Here is a 21410-nt window from a genome sequence, read left to right as displayed (position 1 = left end):
CTGAAACTCTCTGAAACCTCTGGTTCATTTAGCTTTTCCAGGTCCCATCTCCTTAAATTCCTACATTTTTGCAGTTTCTTCAGTTTTAGTATACAGTTCATAACCAATAAATTGTGGTCAGAGTCCACATCTGCCCCTGGAAATGTCTTACAATTTAAAACCTGGTTCATAAATCTCTGTTACCATTACCGTATTTACTCGAATCTAAGCCGCACTTTTTTTCCGGTTTTTGTAATCCAGAAAACCGCCTGCGGCTTAGAATCGAGTGCAAAGTAAGCGGAAGTTCTGAAAAATGTTGGTAGGTGCCGCCATAACTAACCTCTGCCGTCGAATGTACGTAGCGCTACATAGGCATGCTTTGCAGGCACGAAGATAAATACTGGCGCCAAAACCTCTGTGTCAGTAAATAAATTAAAAAAAAAAGGTGGAGGACGAGCTTTTTTCTCCGCATCGAGTTTTGACTACTGCATTTTCATACATTATCCAACGAAGTAAATACAAAATCCATATTGTTCATCTTCGAATGTAGCAGCATTTCAATGTACTATGAAAATCCGACTGGAAAGACTGTTTGGGATGTTTGTGAATATGGCCAACTCTACGTTCTGAATTTTTTCCTACCTGTGAGAAGAGATGGTTGTTAATAGGAACTTTTATGAACTGTGAATCACATGCAGTATTCTCTTCACCAAAAGAATAATACCAATATAAACATTTTGCCATGTATTCTTTCGTGTTCGCTGCTATTTCATTTAAGTCCTGTCTGCCTAATAAACTACGAAACTAGTGTGAGACAACAGCAAACGCGGAAGAATATACATATCATGTCATGTTTATATTCGTATTATTTTTATGCTTAATAGTGATACAGTCAGAAATGAAGCACGGCAAATGACTAAATTTTTAAATCTAAGGTGACTCTTATTTCTGTGCAGAATGTAATGTACAAAAGAGGCGTCAGCAAAGATTTTCAAATGGAGAAAAATTTTAGCTAAACTGTCATTCAGAACATCTTCTATCATTCACAGTCTATTATTTGGTTCTTGATCATTATCAAAGAAAGCAGCAGTGTAAGTAACCACAAATTGCAGTCTCTTGCCATTGTTTCGCTAATGAGACAATTCCTCTCTTTTTTTTATTGTAAGCGGCGGTAGCGCGTACAAAAGCAAGCCATACCGCGAGCGGCGACAGTTCGTAACACAGTATCAGAATGCGACAGACAATGCATGACACAGTACAATAATGCATTTTCAGTTTAGAGTGACATAAACACCTATAACAAAGAAAACGGCACTTATCAGATCAAAGAAAAATAAGCAATCTATTCAAACCCGACGAAGCATGTGAAAAAGGAAGGGTAGCCATATAAATACGGACGGAGCGCCTGACGCATAGCAGTGGCTACCTGGTAAAGCTTAACTGCTAAGCTTAAGACTCGAACCAAACTACTGTACTGTATCGTCATTCATTCGACCTAAATTGTGTCTCATATTACAATGGACTAAATTTGTTTCGATTTGGAGGTGTGGCCTAAAACTTTTCTCTCCCCTTGAATTTCGGGTCTCAAATTTCAGCTGCGGCTTAGATTCGGGAAAAGTTTTTTCCTTGATTTCGAGTCTCATTTTTCAGGTGCGGCTTAGATTCGAGTGCGGCTTAGATTTGAGTAAATACGGTGTATAACCCATCTGAAACCTTCCAGTGCCTCCAGGCCTCTTCTACTATACAACCTTCTTTCATGATTTTTAAACCAAGTGTTAGCTGTATTTAACTTAAGCTCTGTGCAAAATTGTACCAGGCGACTTCCTCTTTCATTCCTTACCCCAGTCCATATTCACGTATTATTTTCCCTTCTCTTCCTTTTCCTACAATCAAATTCCATTCCCCCATGACTATTAAATTTTCATCTCCCTTAATCATTTGAATAATTTCTTTTATCGCACCATACATTTTTTCAATCTCTTCATCATCTGCGGAGCTAATTGGAATATAAACTTGTACTACAGTGGTAGGCATGGGCTTCATATCTATCTTGGCTACAATGAGGCATTCACTGTGCTATTTGTAGTAGCTTATCTGCGTTCCTATTTGTTTTATCCATTATTAAACCTACTCCTGCATTATCGTTATTTGATTTTGTATTTATATCCCTGTATTCACCTGACCAGAAGTCTTGTTCCTCCTGCCACCGAACTTCACTAATTCCCACTGTATCTAAGGTTAACCCATCCATTTCCCTTTTCAAATATTCTACTCAACCTGCTCGATTAAGGGATCTGACATTCCATGCTCCGATCCAGTTTTGTTTCTCCTGATAACGATGCCCTCCTGAGTAGTCCTCGCCCAGAGATACAAATTGAGGACTATTTTGCCTCCGGAATATTTTACCAAAGAGGACGCCATCATCATTTAACCATACCATAGAGCTGCATACCCTTGGGAAAAATTACGGCTGTAGTTTCCCCTTGCTTTCAGCTGTTCGTAGTTTCATATATTATTAGAAAAAGCGAACTGTTGTTGCTGTAATGGAAACTAACTTGGTCATGTGATTCTCTGTGCCGACATTCCAGTTCAGAATAGTGTGCTATGTTACCTGGCACTACAAGCATGGAAAGTGGTTTTGGAAAAGTCTTTGCAGGCAACTGGGATAACAAATTGTTAATGTCCTTAAATTTATTGGTTACAAGGAGGAGGCAAGAGCAAATTGATATTGTGAAAACCACGAGCAGTGCCACAGTGCTGAGAGTAGTGCAATTTGACCACATATTGCATAAAAGCAAAAGAAGAGATATTCGTATTTATTATATTGATGATATGGACAAATGTCCTATTTGGCAGAAGTTTCTGTAACACTGTGAACAGTGCAGAGGAATCTCATCTCTCAACCACACAGAATTGTACTCCAAGGCTGGAGAAGAGACGTCAGTAAAATTATCTTATATTTGGGATTTGGTTATAAAAGGCGCAAGAATAAATGTTTGTGTGTAAACAAGACATAGATGCAAATAAATTAAATCTTCATGAAAAATTATATTGCAGTAATTCAAATCACTAATCGTTTATTTAAATGATATGAATTCATACACGTCACACTACAAATAAATACTGGTAGAGTTATTGTGTACAAGGGGTGTTCAGAAACTTGTAGGAATTTTCTTTTTTTGCAGATAGTTTTATTATTCATGCAGATAATTTTATTTATTCATGTACATTTAATGTCATCTAATATAAAGTAGCCCCCTTTAGATATTGTACACTTATGCCAGTGCTTCATCCAATCCTCATAGCTCTTTCTAGTATCTGCCATATTGCGGAGGTCTGATCAATAGTAGATGTTCACTTGTTGGAGAATGTTTCATATACTGTAGGTAATAGGCAAATTCTCCTGTAGTTTCAGCACATTATACTATCACCTTTCTTTTGTGTTGGGAATATGGCACTTATTTTCCAGTCTTCAGGAGTACTTTCTTCTATCAAATCTTAATTACAAACATGCTGACAAACTCTTTTCTTTCATTTTTAATGATTTCTGCTATTATTAGATGCAATACTGGGGCCTTATTGTTCTTCAGCTTCTTGATATCTGCTTCCATTTCGTCAACAGTTGGTACTGGTTCCTCTTTTTCCAGTACTGGTTCCTCTTTTTCAGAGGTCCTTCTACACTCCTGGAAATTGAAATAAGAACACCGTGAATTCATTGTCCCAGGAAGGGGAAACTTTATTGACACATTCCTGGGGTCAGATACATCACATGATCACACTGACAGAACCACAGGCACATAGACACAGGCAACAGAGCATGCACAATGTCGGCACTAGTACAGTGTATATCCACCTTTCGCAGCAATGCAGGCTGCTATTCTCCCATGGAGACGATCGTAGAGATGCTGGATGTAGTCCTGTGGAACGGCTTGCCATGCCATTTCCACCTGGCACCTCAGTTGGACCAGCGTTCGTGCTGGACGTGCAGACCGCGTGAGACGACGCTTCATCCAGTCCCAAACATGCTCAATGGGGGACAGATCCGGAGATCTTGCTGGCCAGGGTAGTTGACTTACACCTTCTAGAGCACGTTGGGTGGCACGGGATACATGCGGACGTGCATTGTCCTGTTGGAACAGCAAGTTCCCTTGCCGGTCTAGGAATGGTAGAACGATGGGTTCGATGACGGTTTGGATGTACCGTGCACTATTCAGTGTCCCCTCGACGATCACCAGTGGTGTACGGCCAGTGTAGGAGATCGCTCCCCACACCATGATGCCGGGTGTTGGCCCTGTGTGCCTCGGTCGTATGCAGTCCTGATTGTGGCGCTCACCTGCACGGCGCCAAACACGCATACGACCATCATTGGCACCAAGGCAGAAGCGACTCTCATCGCTGAAGACGACACGTCTCCATTTGTCCCTCCATTCACGCTTGTCGCGACACCACTGGAGGCGGGCTGCACGATGTTGGGGCGTGAGCGGAAGACGGGCTAACGGTGTGCGGGACCGTAGCCCAGCTTCATGGAGACGGTTGCGAATGGTCCTCGCCGATACCCCAGGAGCAACAGTGTCCCTAATTTGCTGGGAAGTGGCGGTGCGGTCCCCTACGGCACTGCGTAGGATCCTACGGTCTTGGCGTGCATCCGTGCGTCGCTGCGGTCCGGTCCCAGGTCAACGGGCACATGCACCTTCCGCCGACCACTGGCGACAACATCGATGTACTGTGGAGACCTCACGCCCACGTGTTGAGCAATTCGGCGGTACGTCCACCCGGCCTGCCGCATGCCCACTATACGCCCTCGCTCAAAGTCCGTCAACTGCACATACGGTTCACGTCCACGCTGTCGCGGCATGCTACCAGTGTTAAAGACTGCGATGGAGCTCCGTATGCCACGGCAAACTGGCTGACACTGACGGCGGCGGTGCACAAATGCTGCGCAGCTAGCGCCATTCGACGGCCAACACCGCGGTTCCTGGTGTGTCCGCTGTGCCGTGCGTGTGATCATTGCTTGTACAGCCCTCTCGCAGTGTCCGGAGCAAGTATGGTGGGTCTGACACACCGGTGTCAATGTGTTCTTTTTTCCATTTCCAGGAGTGTATTTGAGGAGGGTAAGATTCCGTGGTTCTCAGTGTACCATCATTCAACAGTTCATCAAAGTGTTGAGCCCGTTTTCTACATATTGCTTCATCACTACTCAAAATTGAACCATCTGTATTTCTATATAAATTAGTCCTTGGCTGGAAATCCTTCCAGCTTTTATTTATCGTCTGGTAAAAAGCTCTCACTTAATTCATCCCTCTAACGTGTTCCATTTCTTTGAGTTCTTTCCTTTCATGCGCTCTCTTTCTTTTCGTGCAGTCTCTTTTCTTCTCTTCTTGTTCTTATATAATCTTTCACAGATCTTTAGGTATGGTTTACTTGTTGCATTCTCCTGTAGCCTTCATTTTTAATTCTTATTACTAGTGCCACTATTCATCAAAGCAGCCATTGTGTAAGGTCCAATCTACTCTTCCTAGACCTTTGTCAGCAGCTAGGGTCTTCCATATTTTCTCGATACTATCACTGTCAGAGAAGTGCACCAGGTCTTCCTTCAGTAAGTCAGAGAATCTTCAAGTAGACTCAGGCTCCTGGAGTTTATCAATATGAAATTTTCCTTGCCTTAGACATTCGACTCCTGATTTTTGCTATTACAAGTTAATGGTCAGAATCAACATTAGCATCCCTATAATATCTAATATCCATTAGATTGGACAGAAGTCGTGCATTTACTGGCAAATGGTCAATCTGGTTAAAAGTATTTCCTCTGGAGGTTTCGACGTTATTTTATGAATATCTTTGTGATTAAAAGTTGTGCTGCTCACTACCATATTTCTTGAAGAAGCAAAGTGTAAGACTCTGATCCTATTATCAGTTGAGCTATCAAGTAGGCTGTATTTTCCAATAAAAGACTGATATTCATCTTCTTTTCCTACTTTAGCATTCATCTTTTCAAAAATTAACGTACAGCCTCCTCTCAGACGTTCAGTGTATACAGTGTAACTCCACTTTCACGTCCCTGGCATTAACATTTTCCCGCCGTTCACAACATTTTTTTATCACTGCCATCAAATTTTCTACGTCCACAATGTTAATTCACACCTGATTTTCTGTCAACATATTTATAATTTTCCCGCAATTTACGCTTTATGAAAAAATGTTCTTGGGGGGTGGGGGTGGGGGGGGTGGGGGGGCTGACGTAAAATTATGTTGGCACAATGTTAGCCGTCAAGTAGTGTTTACAAACATTATGTGGTTAAGTTTCTTGACACCAGGGTGCTCTACTTTGCAGATTTAAACTGGTAAATGTAAAACTTGGGACAATTTGTTCCGTATCTCCTGCCGCTGCCAAACTATACCTGTGTGGTATTAGGTTTGTACGAATAAACATATGATGACCAATTGCAACCATTTCCAGACTGACTCTACAGCACATGCTCAGTTTTGTGATTGTTGTAATCGTCATCACAACTCTGTCGAACCATATTTAGTGTGTTTCATCTTCAGGCTCTTAGTAGCACTAGTTGACACCTTCATTAAGTTTACATTGCTCAGATGTTTGCGGTTTAAACACAATTCGAATTACATATATTCTCATGCTGAGCAAAACGTGTTTCAAGGATTTATTCTCATTCTTAAGTGCAATATGTGTGTACGTATTTTTTGTGATGTTACACAAAAAACAATGTGAGCGATAGTTTGCGTGTGTGTGGTTTTCTACATAACTCAGGAAGCACAGTACCAGATAACCTACAAAAGGCGACTACAGTTCGAGAGATGCAGAACAACACACATGCAAACACCACACAAAATACTTATGTAAATTTTTGCACTTGATAATGAGAAAAATTTTTCGAAACAATGTGCTAAACATGAAAAAATACGACTGATGCCATGTTTTATTATTTAAATAATGAATGACAGCAGCATGCATTCCAAAAACATCGTAAATGATGTATGAAATTGTGTCAAACGTTTCTACTTCCCAGTTAGTAGTTCCCATTTTGATGCCTATTATGTGCACATACATGAAGTGCGAAGTGCAGGGGGGGCTATGCTATACATAACTTTTACAGCTTAAAATGTTATTTCTCACATTTTACATTTTCCTGCATTTTACACCATTTTTTGAAGGCCCTTGAAAATTGTAAAAGCGGGGTTTCACTGTATTCAGGTAACTCATCGTAAAAAGCATCCCTCTGTTCTTTACTCTTCGCTTCACTTGGGGCATGAGGAAAGAATTTGGAACTGATACACATAACCTCATTATAGTCTTCAGATCAGCCTATGGCAGTATTGACAGATGGGAGCTCTATAGAGTAATGGAAGAGTTAGATATTCCCAATAAATTGATTGCCTTAGTGAAAACTACTACAGTAGGCAGCTGGAATCAGATTAAAATACTGAATATGTTAGCAAGTGCTGTGATCACATAAAATGGAGTAAGACAGGGAGGCTCATTTTCCTACCTTCTGTGTAACATAGCCTTGAAAAAGTGATAAGAGATGCGGGCATCAGTACAAGAGGGACTATCCTGTATAAATAAGTTCAGGTGCTGGTATATCCAAATTATATTGACATAATCGCAAGAATGTCAGGATCAATGAAAGAAGCCATTACAGGTTGTGAAAAGGTTGCTAGAAAGATGAACCTTCAGATAAATGAAGGGAAAACTAAATATATGCTAGTAACTAAGAAAGATTATCCAAATGAGCCTCCATCCGAAGATAGAAATTGGTTAACATAAGTTTGACGTGTGTACTTTCACTTGGATGAGAAGTAAACTGTAAGAACAGTGTCAGTTCTGAAATACAAAAACCAGTGTTTTCCGCCCAAAAGTGCTACCATGGCCTCAGAAAATATCTGAAATCTAAGTTGCTGTTCAGGAAAACTAAAGTTATGATGTATAAAGTTTTAGTAATGCCATTGCTAACATATGATGCTGAAACATGGGAATTAACAAAATTTGATGAAAAGCAACTTGGCATATTTGAAAGAAAGATCTTGAGACAACTTTGTGGACCAGTGGAAGAAAATGGATGTCTGGAGCAGAAGATTCAACTATGAGTTATATAATCTCTATACTGAACCAGCCATTTCCAGCTACATTAAGATTAAAAGGCTGAAATGGACAGGACATGTACTGAGAGCAAACAACAGAATGATTAAGAAGATATTCAGCACAGTGCCTGAAGGTACCAGAGAATAGGGAGTCTCAAGCTAAGGTGGGAGAAAGGTGTCAGAGAGGACATAAAGAAAATTGGAATTCAAAATTGGGGTAGTTGGGCATGAAATGGGGAAGAATCGAATAATCTTCTACAAAAGGCTAAGGGTTACAGAGGGCTGTTACACTGATGACAATGATGAGCTTCTTGAACTCTTTCAGCAATGCACTTTTAATCTCATCTAAGCTTGTAAAACAATGGCCCTTTAAGGTTCTTTTTATTTTTGGCAACAGAAAAAATGACGCAGGGCCATATCTGGTAAATGTGAGGCTGGGGGCATCATTACAGCATTGTTTCTCACCAAAAATTCATGAACACATGTGTGAGCGGGTGCATTATTGTTGTGCAAAAACCATGAATTGTTTCACCACAGATCCGGGCTCCCCCCACTCCCACTTGCTGAGCTTTTTTTTTGTTGTGGCAATCCAGAATGCCTCCGCAGCAACAATTGAGTCTTTGTTTCAAAGTCATGCCTATACGTCTATGTTTCATCACCTGTTAAGGTACATTTCAGTGGTCCTGCATCATTATTGACTCAGTTTAGTGACTCCTGAGCAACTTCCATTCATCACACACACACACACACACACACACACACACACACACACACACACACACAGAGAGAGAGAGAGAGAGAGAGAGAGAGAGAGAGAGAGAGAGAGAGAGAGAGAGAGAGAGAGAGAGATATTTCTTGTAGTGTCATGAGCCATTTGTTTAGATTATTTTCACAGATAGTCTAAAATATTTAAGAAATATCATTGTACTCTAGGCTGCCGGCAATGCAGTGAAACGAGCAACAGATAACTTGGTACGTGCAGCCCAGCAGGCAACACAGCAGGAGAAGCAGCGCAGCCTTGTACTGAACCAGAGAATGGTTGGTGGTATAGCACAGGAAATCAATGCAAGATCTGAAGTTCTGCGAATTGAACGTCAACTGGAGGAAGCATGGAGTCGGTTGACTGCTATCCGCCAAGCAAAGTACAAATTAAAAGGAGAAGCTCCATCAGATTCAGAACCTGAAACTTACGAATCATTCACATCAAGGTAAATACTCGTTTATTTGATGCTCCAAATGAATTAATTACCAGTGTTGTAATGTACAATCACTCATTCATGAATCACATTTGGATGTTGTTAAAAGTGTCACATCACATGCTCTGTGGGTTGCTTTATAAATATAGATTTTGGCTCCATCATATGTTGCATGTTAACATGCCATTGCAAGTAATTGTGTCCTTTCATTGTTTTAACTATTTATCGTTATTTACAGTCGTCAACTTTTTTCTCTAGGTACACAAATTTTTGAGACAGTAAATGACGTTGTTGTTGTTGTTGTTGTTGTTGTTGTGGTCTTCAGTCTTGAGACTGGTTTGATGCAGCTCTCCATGCTACTCTATCCTGTGCTAGCTTCTTCATCTCCCAGTACCTACTGCAACCTACATCCTTCTGAATCTGCTTAGTGTATTCATCTCTTGGTCTCCCTCTACGATTTTTACCCTCCACGCTGCCCTCCAATACTAAATTGGTGATCCCTTGATGCCTCAGAACATGTCCTACCAACCGATCCCTTCTTCTGGTCGAGTTGTGCCACAAGCTTCTCTTCTCCCCGCAAAATTATTTAGTGAGGGAAGCTAATAGTTGCTTATGGGGACCAACTAGAGCAAAACATGTAGCAATAAAAAAATTAAAAACGTATTTTTAAAGTTCGGAACACTGGGTTTCCAGGAAATGAGAAAGAAGGAAGAGAAACATGGAAATAAGTAGTGATGTAGTAAGCTGGCACAGATATACTGTGAAGGATAAGTCATTCTGAACTACAAATCAATATTGGTGTTTGTGATTGGGAAACAAGAGAAGATGAACAAATTATAAATTGAGAAACACGGGCTGCCTATAGTCTTCTCTGACTTTCACTCCCAATGAAGTAACTTAAGTTGTAAAAACATGGGATTTGATCTTGGTTCTTGTCTGTTACTATACCAGGTGTGTCTCCTAAGAGTTGTCAGGCACATTTTCTCTTATGTTTCAGCAGATATTTGCAATTTTGGTTTTGCAACTTGTAGCTGGTGCCAACCCAAACAAATAGTGCTCATTACTTTTCATGCAATGCCTGGCATTGACAGAATGCATTGGTTTGTTTCCAGTTTCAAACAAAATGATTTTGAAATCAGAATTTTATGTGCTCATTCGATAGAATGCTATAAGATTAGTCTACTGCTATACTTGTTTTGCTGAAACTTGTTAACAGGGACATTAAAACACGACGAATAACAGGTACCCTAGCAACGACTGAGCAACATGCTCCTGCTAGGTGGGAGCAGTCAGCGCAGTCCACTGCGGTGCAGTCTCTGATGGAGTACTCATTATTTCTTGCATTTCTCTGTCCCTGTTAACACATATCAGTAAAATGGTAGACTAATTTGAGACCCCTCTGTCAAATCGGTACATAAAATTCCACTTTAAGTATCATTTTGTTTGTAATGACACTTTCCATTGACGCTGTGCGCCACATGAAAGACATGATGAACAGCATTTGTTGGGGCTGACCCCAGCTACACTTCACAAAAGCAATGATTTCAAGTATCTGCTGAAACACCAGAGACAAAGCACCTGATGCCTCTTAGGAGAAAGATCCTGAATAAATATTGAAAATGTCTGCTGACAGTTCGCTTTCTTGCTAACTATCCGATTGCAGCTCATAGTGTTCATATTTAGAAGTATGCAAACAGTAATATTTGTTCTATGCATTAAATGAAATCACAAATGACTAGATTTCACATTAGAAAATGGTCACACACTGAGCATGTCCAATTCATTCTCAGTGCTCCCTGGAATACAATGGTTTCAAGTTGCCATATGTGGCAGTGGTACAGGTGATAGTAAACTAATGGAATGTTATGTGTCGCATTTATTGTCAACTTGCTTCCACAGTTTGTATTAAAAAGTGTCACTGCCAGCTGTAGATTATTTTGCATATCACATACATGGATGCTGTGTTGATAATGACAGTTGCTGCCTACATTATTCTTCCGTAATATGCGTGAAGATGTTTAAAATGCAAATAAACAATTCCTTTTTGTTTGCACTTTTTCCTGTACCTGTTTATCTTTAACAATACTTGCAAACAATAATTCATTGATGATAAGTTGGATGATCTTGATGGGCATGCTCTGAAGCCCCTAAGACTAATGTAATGTCCAGTGTAAGTTTTGTTGACATAAAGTACTGCTGGTGTGACATCATTATTCTATTGTCCCGTCTGGGAATACAGTTCGCAAGAGAGTGCATGCATGACAGGCCATGTGGGCTCAAGTAGTGCCTGCCACAAAGCTTTTCCTGATGGCTTGCACATTCTGCAATGACATCCTTGCTTTTATAGTGATAATTTGACTACTTCCACATTTTGTCAAATGAAAGCAATGCAGGTACCTGGAGCATAACTAACTGGCACAGCATAGTCCCTGTGGTACGACAAGTTCGTGATAAGAGCCTGCTGCCACTCAAGGAGAGATTGGAGGCTGCCTCCATGGCCAGAAGAGTGGAACGAACAACCAAATAGACGGAGCTCACGGAAGTGAAAACCACACCCATTGCCAGTTGTATTGTACTCTAAGAGACAAAAAACAGCATGGGGACAGTGAACCAAGGTTTATTCTTCTTCCACACACAAGTGAACAACAGTTGAGAACATAGACACAAACGTAGAAATAATCCATTTACCAGTACGGGCAATTGCTGACAATAAATATGAACACAGTTTGAGAGCGGGTGCCTGCCGCCCTGCACTTATAAAGAGGAAGGCTCTGGTGGACAGTGTGGCAAATGCCATGCCGTATGCACAAGTCATGTGGCCCATCACAGGCAGCCTCTGGTGGCTGGCCCCACAGATGCCATTGGCAGAATATTCTAAGTGTAGCGTGCCAGCAGTCTGGTACTGCAGTGCGTATCCAATTACGTACAAGGTTATAGCAGTGCCAAATACATTGGATGGGCAAAGTATCTATTAGGAACATTATGTATGTAGATTGTGGACAGTTGGGAATGTGGGTCTCAGGGGAAGCGTGCAAGGGATAAGTCCCTGCAGTCACGCTATTCATCTGTGTCCTCGGTGGTTCAGATGGATAGAGTGTCTGCCATGTAAGCAGGGATCCTGGGTTCATGTCCAGATCGGTGTTCACATTTTCAGCTGTTCCCATCGATGTACGTTAGCAACACCTGTCGGCAGCTGGCGGTTTAAATTAATTATCATTTACATTTGTATGATTTTGCTAAACCTTAATTTCATCCAAATAAATCATAGGCATCTTGCCCGTCATACCAATAAATGCATAGCCAGTAAAACAAAAAGAGGGGACCATAAATTTTTGTCCATTGATGCACTTCCTGAACTGAAAAGTGTCTTTGCTAATAAAAAAATGATATTTTTGAAACCTCATACTGTGTTTTGTTATTTAGTTCTGGACAGGTTGTATCTGCTGTGAGAAACTATCCTCTATTGTTTTACCCAAATACGGTTCCATAGACCTCTTCCATACTGGTGCATCTACTCCCCATGTAAATCCTTTCTGTAGTGGATGTAAAACAGTACCCACACCTTCAGCCTTCTGCAGAACTTAACATTGCTGCCAATGTGTTGCACTCTTATCTCAGAGACTTCACATGCTTCTGAACTTGGATAAAGTTAATGATCTACTTAGCTTCCTCATCATGAGCAAGATTGCAAAACACTTTGATGTTAGATATTATCTATCTACTTTGTTCCAAAGTGTCCATTCTGTGTGGGAGTACACCAATATGTCTTGGACTAGCATCTGTGTTTGACACTGACTGTTGCTCTTTGGTATCACTCATACTGAATTATAAAGTAGAGTACTTTCACTCAACGAAGTTCTATAAATTACACTCAAATAGTGAATTTTGTCAACACCTGTCCGTATTCAGGTATTGCAAAATCACATGGTGATGTATGAAATGGAGTGAGGCTGGATGAACTGATATGTAAGATCTTCAGCTGCCTAGATTTCCGTGATGACAGTTATAGTACAACACGTCAGTTCGTACACACAAAGGTAAAAAACTGATGTAAAGGCCTGTATGTGAACAGTAGGTACACTTGAGAGAGGGGGGAGGGGGGGGGGGGGGAAGCTGAAAAGTTGAGGATGCTTTTCAAACTGCAAACAGTATGTGCTATTAAAAGGGTACTGTGCATAGTACAACCTCCTAACAGACAGATTAAGAAGTGAGAAACAGTGATTTCCATAATTTGACTTTTCTGGAAAATCTCACGAAAGTGCAAACATACAGTAATGTCAGAATTGCAAACATAAATAAAAATAAAATGTTTGGCACAAGTCCATCAAACCGTGGGCGTAACTCAGTCTGACCAAGAGCATACCCAGGATCTAAGCTAGGGGAGGGCAACTCTTATTTAGATTCAGAGAAGGGAGAAGGGGGGAGGCAATGAAATGTGAAACAAAGCTCAAAACTATTTAAAGACTGTTTAGTGACCATCAAACATACTTAATAGCAGGCATCTACTTACTACCTGCAATGTTCTTAACATAGATAGTATAGTTTTTATGAGATTTATACATATTATTTTCTGTCATAAAAGTAGCATTCAGATTCATTGATAGTACTAAATAACAATTTCAATAGTTCTTTACATTAGCTGGTATCATGAGAAGAAATACCAAAATCTGAAGGTTCAGTGCTATTTGAAGCATTTATAACCCAGAGCCATCTGACATTTTCAGTTGCGAGGAGAATATCAGCAAACTGTGAAATAGTTTTGAGATTTCTTGACAAATACTTCTTGTGTGTGTGTGTGTGTGTGTGTGTGTGTGTGTGTGTGTGTGTGTGTGTGTGTGTGTTAGTTAGAGAGAGAGAGAGAGAGAGAGAGAGAGAGTGTGTGTGTGATTGATACTCAACAGTGAGACTATTAGCACCCTAAATGGCGCCAGACAAACTGTAGACATCTCACGTTGACAGAGAAGGAAAATTGTAAGGAGAGAGTAAAGTCTCACTGGTAAATTAAGTTATGTCCATAGGTCAGAACATACGTGAAGGAACAACTACTTCAGACACAAGCAAATGCCCTTTTTGAAAATGAGCTTAAAATTTATTTATCTGAAGTTGTTTTTTCAAAGAGCCAAATATTTAGGTGCCTGCTGGGTTAAATAATTAAGATATACTTGAGGATTCCACCCTAAACAAACCACAGTTTCTTCTTATTCACTATTTCCTACATGTTTCATTGCTATTAAAGCAGCTTTATTTTACTTACATCACATTTTGTTGCCCACATTGGTGTCTTTCTTCTTCCAGGTCAGTAATATTCTAAAACTATTTGTGATCTACAATACTTTTTCCAGACTGCTATATAATTATGTTGTCTTCATTTAAACATCTGTTTTTATCATACTTTTGTAATTTCTATAAACACGTGCTTTTGTTGCTATTACTGGTACATTTTTCATGTTACTAAACTTTATCGCTCTGTACAATATTGTTCCTGTATTTTTAATAAATCTACAGTTTAAAAATTTTCTCGTAAGTAGATTATTCATAGAATTAAATTAACCACATCTTTTCTACTACTATGAATTTTAACTAAATTTCTGCTTTATGACGATGTCACCATGTAAACAAAAATGCTATCAATTTGCAGGTATGAGACACGGTCATTTGACAATACTTTGCGCCAGTCTCCAGTGGGCACTTTCACAACCACATTTTCTACAACAGTCAATAACAGTACACCGCAAAATGGCAATGTATCATCTCCAGAGAAGCTATATTCAAGTTTGAGCAAAGTGGAGAAAGCATATTCCAGCATTCGTGGTATGCTAGATGAGGCAGACACAAAGGACACGCAGTCTCCTAGTAAACTGTCAAGCTTTGAAACTGCCAGTTCAAAGGCATTCAATAGCCCTGCAAAATTTAACAAAGAAGAACGAAGTAAAACAAGTGATCAGAGTAAAACAAATGGTGCACTGAGTAATAATGAAACAGAAACTAGAATTTATACAAGCACTCCATCACGACAGGTGGCAGGCACTTTTGATTTGTCAAATGATTCCAGTCAAGGTTATTCTAGTATGACTGCAGAATCTAGTTTTAACAATTATTCCACTTTTCAGGGTGATGAGAATACAACTTTAGAGCAAAGAATGCTAAAGCAGTCAGTTACTCAGCGTACTGAAAAGCGTACAATCTCAATGACCACATCATCACTAAAATCTTTTCAACTTGATGAAACCCAGAAATGAGAACTTAGTTTTGCAGAACACTTTCAATAACTTTGCTGGGTTTGGAATGTTCTGATTACAGTAGAATCAAAAACCTATTTTTTGATTTAATAAAACTAAATATTTAGTTTTAAATTTTTAAAGGCTGTAAAACTTTGAAACTGATATATTTTGAGGGAATAATCCCACAAATGGGAAAATTGTTCCATTTAATAACAGAATTTATGGAAATAGTGTCTTTTAAACATTATTTTGTACTATTATAATTACTGACTCAGTTTTAAAGTTTTTATTTAAAGTTATATCATGGATGTAGTTGCTACATTAGATCTAAACTCTCATGTGTATGAAAGTGTTAGTGAGTATGACATTTTTTTATCTGTATAATGTATGAATGTTACATATAATGTTGATGATTAATGCTGTAAAACTTTATTACATAAAATGAATTATGTTGACATCATTTTTTAATCAAAGTTTTATAGAAATTTACAGATAATTCTAAATTTAGTGTTGTTAATCAGTAACTAATCACACTGATGTAAGCAAATGGTGAAGTAAGCATTTTTTTTCAGTAAAAGACATTCTATTTGCAACTTTTGGAATAATTTTAAGAAATGATTGATAGCACATTAGTTGGAGCTGAATAAAATTTTATAATGTGCATAATTTATTTCATATTAAAATTGCCTTTCAAAATGTTAATGCTGTCCATTTGTGACTACAGACTGTACTATTTTTGTGCTATAAGTATCGAATGTGGTAAATTTTGTTATAGACTGCATGTAATTACAAGTCCAAGTATGTTCTGCAACATTACAGAGCAGTTAGAACAACCTCTGTCATTCCTGGATGTATTTGGATGTGAATGTATTCACGGGATTGTGATCAGATTTAATACATTAATTGTTGTCGTTTGAAATTGTGGTGCTATGCTATAAAACTATTCTGCTTTATTTTGTTAAAGAAGTATTTAAATTTTTGAAATGCAAAGGATGTGATAAAACAATATAATTTTTATTAGGAATGCTGTGAAACCTGTGTTCAGCTCTTGTCTCACTTGCAGTGTAATTTGTTGTGCTCTGTTTCTTTTTTGATACATTGTTTTATGCTTTCTCCATACTAAGACTTGAATGTTACAGTTACTGAAGTAGTAACAACACAAATTATCTTTGATCTGCATGCAGGAAAAATTTCAAACGTAAAATTTTTACTTGTTATATAATACATTAATTTTGTAAAGGAAGAAAAATTTTAGGGCTGTAAACTTGACATGAGATTTTAGATGAATCATGAAATGCCTTATATGCTGTTGTGGGGGAAAAATCTAGTCTGGTATGAATAATGTAAATAAATTCTAGTCTGTTTATATGTGAAAGTTACGATAGCACATCAGAAGTAAGCTTTTAAAGCTATTTTACACCCCTCAAAACAGTAGTTTTATGGAGTTAAACAGCTGAATATGCATTTTATATTTTTTATTGCAAATGGAAAGAGGAGGCGAGAGCGAAATTGTATCCACATACTTGTGCCATTTATTTTTGTAATGACTGAAATGAGCAAGTTACTGGCAAAGGTAATGTACTGAGCTTATTGTCACTTATGCTAGTGAAAATTAAAATCATTGACCTTCAGGATATCCTTAATGGTAGCATGCATGCACATTATTAGTAAGCATTTCCTTTTAATATACTTAGAGTAGTATCTTGAAAACTTCCTACCATGTCTTGATGAGTTGTCTTTTGGCCTGTAATTGTTACACTGTAATATTCGGACTTTCACAATAGTGCATACAGCTGTTAATGGTTATTTGCTTTTGTATATATGTGATACAGACTTTGAATTTAAAGTTTGAGGCAAAAGGCACAAACTGTATCAAATGCGGGTTGTAAGACCATACCTAACATGTGAAGGTGTATAACAACTGGCTAGATAGATACAATATGAGAAATCAGATGCAGACTTTGATGTCACTGAGGTCAGTTTTCCCTCCTTGTTAGCCAAAGAGAAAAAGGACCAAAAAGATTCATTATTAAAAAAAAGCCGGAGATGAAGGTAAAAACACAGGGTTCAGAATGTATGATATAATGCATTACCTGCTTTCCACATTTTCTTTTGGGGGGGGGGGGGGGGCGGAAGAGTCATGCACATCCACACTCTGGCTAAAAAGAGTGTATCAGTTTTTCCTTCTCTCTTAGGAAATACTGGTGTGAATGAACTAAGAACTTTTTTATGTTTTTGAGGTTATCCCTTCAGTTAATAAGTACGCAATTTGTGCTGTTAAGTTACTACAGACCTAAAACATTGTGGGGACCCTGGCTGACACACACACATCCGAAAGTACAAACTTTTAACTGGACAATTAGATTTCTCATTAAGGAAGGAGGGAGGGATAGATATGAGTATCGCAGTAGAGATCCAGTATCATCATCAAATTAAATTTTACATGCTAACTTTTCATTATTTCCATCATTAGTGGCAATGCACAACACTTTACCTGCATTAATTGCAAAATACAATGTCTTACTAATAACTTAATATGAAAGGTGCTAGCCATGAGCAAATGGGGAAAGCCACCCAGTGTCAAAGTGGAGATAAAGAGCTTCTAGTCACTGGTGTTGCATAAAAAGTTTCATTTCCTCTACACACCCTGTGTTCGCTCTGTCATGTGAAGTGCAAGTTATGCTGTACACTTTTGTGCAGACCTTGCCATCACCTCTCAGTTTGGTCAATTTTTGTGTGTACCACATACTGTTGATAATTTACTATGTTTATAATTGTTCATTTTTTCAACTGTGGTAGTTCATCTATTCAGTGTTTTGTATTGTTGAAGATAAACTTTTGTTTATTAAGAATGTGGCTTTTAATAGTGGAATATATAATCTAAGCCACTATCATTATTGTTACATGAAAGGCGAAGTGTGTTCATGAAGTGTTTCTCCAGAGTAACTGCTATATTTAGTTAAATAAAATCTTAATAAGAAGACATTGTTGTGATAGTTATTTTTTTTTAAAAAATACTTTAGGGGGAAAGAGACCACTCACCAAATAGCCTAAGTGTTGAGACGTCAAGAGGCACACACAAAAGACTTTCTAGCTTTTGGAATAAATACTTCATCGAGCTAGAGTAAACACACACACACACACACACACACACACACACACACACACCTGTGCCCCTACGTTGTGCCGGATGGATATTCATTGTAGGTCCAGATAGCACAGTGTTGGAGCGCAGGTAGGTGTGTGTGTGTGTGTGTGTGTGTGTGTGTGTGTGTGTGTTTGCGTGTGTGCGTGCACGCATCACGCACTTGCACATTGATTTATACTGAAAAGTAACAACAAGTTTTCTTTTCCTTTTGAGCGTGCCTGGTAGCTGAACGCTTCTGCTATAATGTGAGTTGTCACCTTTAGTCCTAAAGTATTTATGTTCTTCCAGAACTTTCATTACTAATTTGTTTTTAGTTTAACAAAAGTACATACATTTAAATTGCCTGTAAAGTATATGTTGTTATATTTTTGTTCGTGAATGTTTCTCACCACTTTCACTGTTAAACGTTAATACATTGTTATTGCAGAGGAACAAGGCATTTAACAGGCATGTTGTAAGGAAATGACAGCCCCCCCCCCCCTCCCAATATCTCTCTCTCTCTCTCTCTCTCTCTCTCTCTCTCTCTCTCTCTCTCTCTGTGTGTGTGTGTGTGTGTGTGTGTGTGTGTGTGTATAAAAACAAATGCACGCACAGTTCATATTCTGAAACCTATATGATTATAGTAAGTTACATTGCCATAACTTTCTTGAATTTATTAAAAAATTGAAAAGTAAATTTTTTTCAGGTCAGTAATAAACAGTACCTTTGATGTGTAGTAATAGTTATATGTTACTTAAAAATAAAGTGTCCCAATTATAGCATCTTAGTATTCACATTTGAGGTACATCACCACAGTGTATCATAAACATGTGGGACTGTTGCTGGATATCCAAATAGTCAGTTGTATGATGGACATAATGCATTCGGTGATGCTGTTACTGATTTCTTGGCACATTCTTCTCAGCTGAGATGTTTTGATAGGTGACAATTTAAAATTTCATCTTATATTTGTTGCTGGTATAGGACTGTGTTAAAAATGGCTGTTTTGGTGTCTTGCAGCAGTCACATGGTGGGGGCAGTCTGAAATGAGATTTTTCTTACATTCCATTTGTGTAGTAAACTGAAGAAAGAATTCAGAATTCTTTACCATTTTTATTTCATGTTAGATGGTGTCTGCAACTGTAAAAGATTTGCATGTTTTTCTGTGAAAAAGATAAATATTAATTAGGAAACAGTGTTTGAAAATAGATATTTCATTTGAAACTTACCTCCAGTGATGTGCTGGCAAGTATTAGACCTTGCCATACATTTCAAATAAAATATATGTTTTTAGTTTGACAGTTGTTAGTCATTTGATTAAAGTTCGTATATTCTTTTTTACTGTAAAATGGAATTAGTAGTTCAGCAAGCTTTTCCTTACAACATGTTGGTGACCTGTGTTATTCTTTAAGTGGCAAGACTGTGGATGTTTTGTTTAACAATTTTTCAGTTCTAAGACAAGTCTTACCCTAATTCCTAGGATGATAAAGGCCATGTTTTCCACTTTGCAGTGTGTAACACATTCACTGTGGCATGCATATTTAAAGTGAATTAACCTTTTTTCCACCAATGTAATACACACAGAAGTGAATACTTTGATAAAACATTTTCATGATTGAACACTAGCTGCAGGTCAGTACGCCAAAGCTTTAATTTATTTTGATTGTAAAATGACTAAAACGCATACTATACCAGTACTTCATAAACTGATTAATCATGATGTATTACCATAATTTCATGATGAAGAAATGGGCCTTACTTTGTATGAAAAATTAGTAATATCTGTCTACTGAAATATATTTTTAGAATTGTTATTTTACTAGAGCTTGTAAAAATTGGTGCCTTGTTAAAACAAATTTTAACAGTTAATATGTATCAAAGGCTAGAACATGAATTTTAAATTAAAAACACAACATTATTTACAGAATTCCTGTGTCTTCTTTTAGTGCCGACATTATAGTGTGCTTGAGAAATTTTTGTGTTCATCATTCATTGATGAAAACTGTATTATGTGCTGTTGAAGTGAGTTCTGCATTTTGTTTTTGTGGCACTCGCCATAACTAATCAACAAGAGGTGATGTACATTGAATACTATTATGCTTCCCTTTGTCTACAGTTTGTAAATGTTTGTTCTTCATTGCATGGACCTCGCTGAGTAATTAAAAATCGTTACACACACACACACACACACACACACACACACACACACACGGTGCCAGTTAGGCACACAATGTTGGGACTGCAGTTGGGCTTGTGGACTACAGTGGGGTGGACTACAGTGGGATGGAGGCTGTATTGGGTTGGGTGAGTAGTGGGAGAAAGAAGCAGGAAGAGGGGTTGGGGATGGGTAGCTAGTGGCTCGGAGGGAGACAGTAGATGTAATGGCTAGAAATGTGGGAGGGAGGGAGGGATGGCAGATGCATGGGCTAGGCATGGGGTACATGGGTACCAGAGCTGGTGGGTGGGGTGTGGCGTACAGTCAAGATGATGTGGTGGGGTGAATTAGAAGGGGTGAGAGGCCAGAGGAAGGGGAAACTTGAGTGGAGGGTGCAGTGGCAGTGGATTAGCTGAAACTGGGACTAGGATGATTAAGGGAACAAAGGCTGTGTGTCTTATTTACACAGTTTGTGAAACAGCCATCAAACTCGAGTATGTTGCATTCACACAGGAAAAGAAATCCACAACTGCACTGTTGATGACAAATTGCTGGAAACCGTATTTACTGCAAAATGTCTAAGAGTAACTATCCAGAGCGACCATAAGTGGAATGACCACATAAAACAGTAG

At 38.6% G+C, this 21410-nt stretch overlaps 1 protein-coding gene across 1 annotated transcript in view; it reads left to right on the top strand.

The window, feature by feature from the left end:
• Positions 1–20550, top strand: part of LOC126469758 (talin-1) — a 204141-nt gene extending 183591 nt beyond the window's left edge. Inside the window, exons 44-45 of the mRNA XM_050096984.1 lie at positions 9013–9287; positions 14914–20550. Of these exons, the coding sequence (XP_049952941.1) occupies positions 9013–9287; positions 14914–15514 (876 nt within the window). The 3' untranslated portion in view covers positions 15515–20550. The remainder of the gene's footprint in view (positions 1–9012; positions 9288–14913) is intronic.
• Positions 20551–21410: the final 860 nt, after the last annotated feature.

This window comes from Schistocerca serialis, chromosome 3 (assembly GCF_023864345.2).
Source record: "Schistocerca serialis cubense isolate TAMUIC-IGC-003099 chromosome 3, iqSchSeri2.2, whole genome shotgun sequence".
NCBI classification, from domain to species: domain Eukaryota; kingdom Metazoa; phylum Arthropoda; class Insecta; order Orthoptera; family Acrididae; genus Schistocerca; species Schistocerca serialis.
The sequence above is the reverse complement of the archived record's forward strand: the minus strand, read 5'-3'. Positions and strand labels throughout refer to the sequence as shown.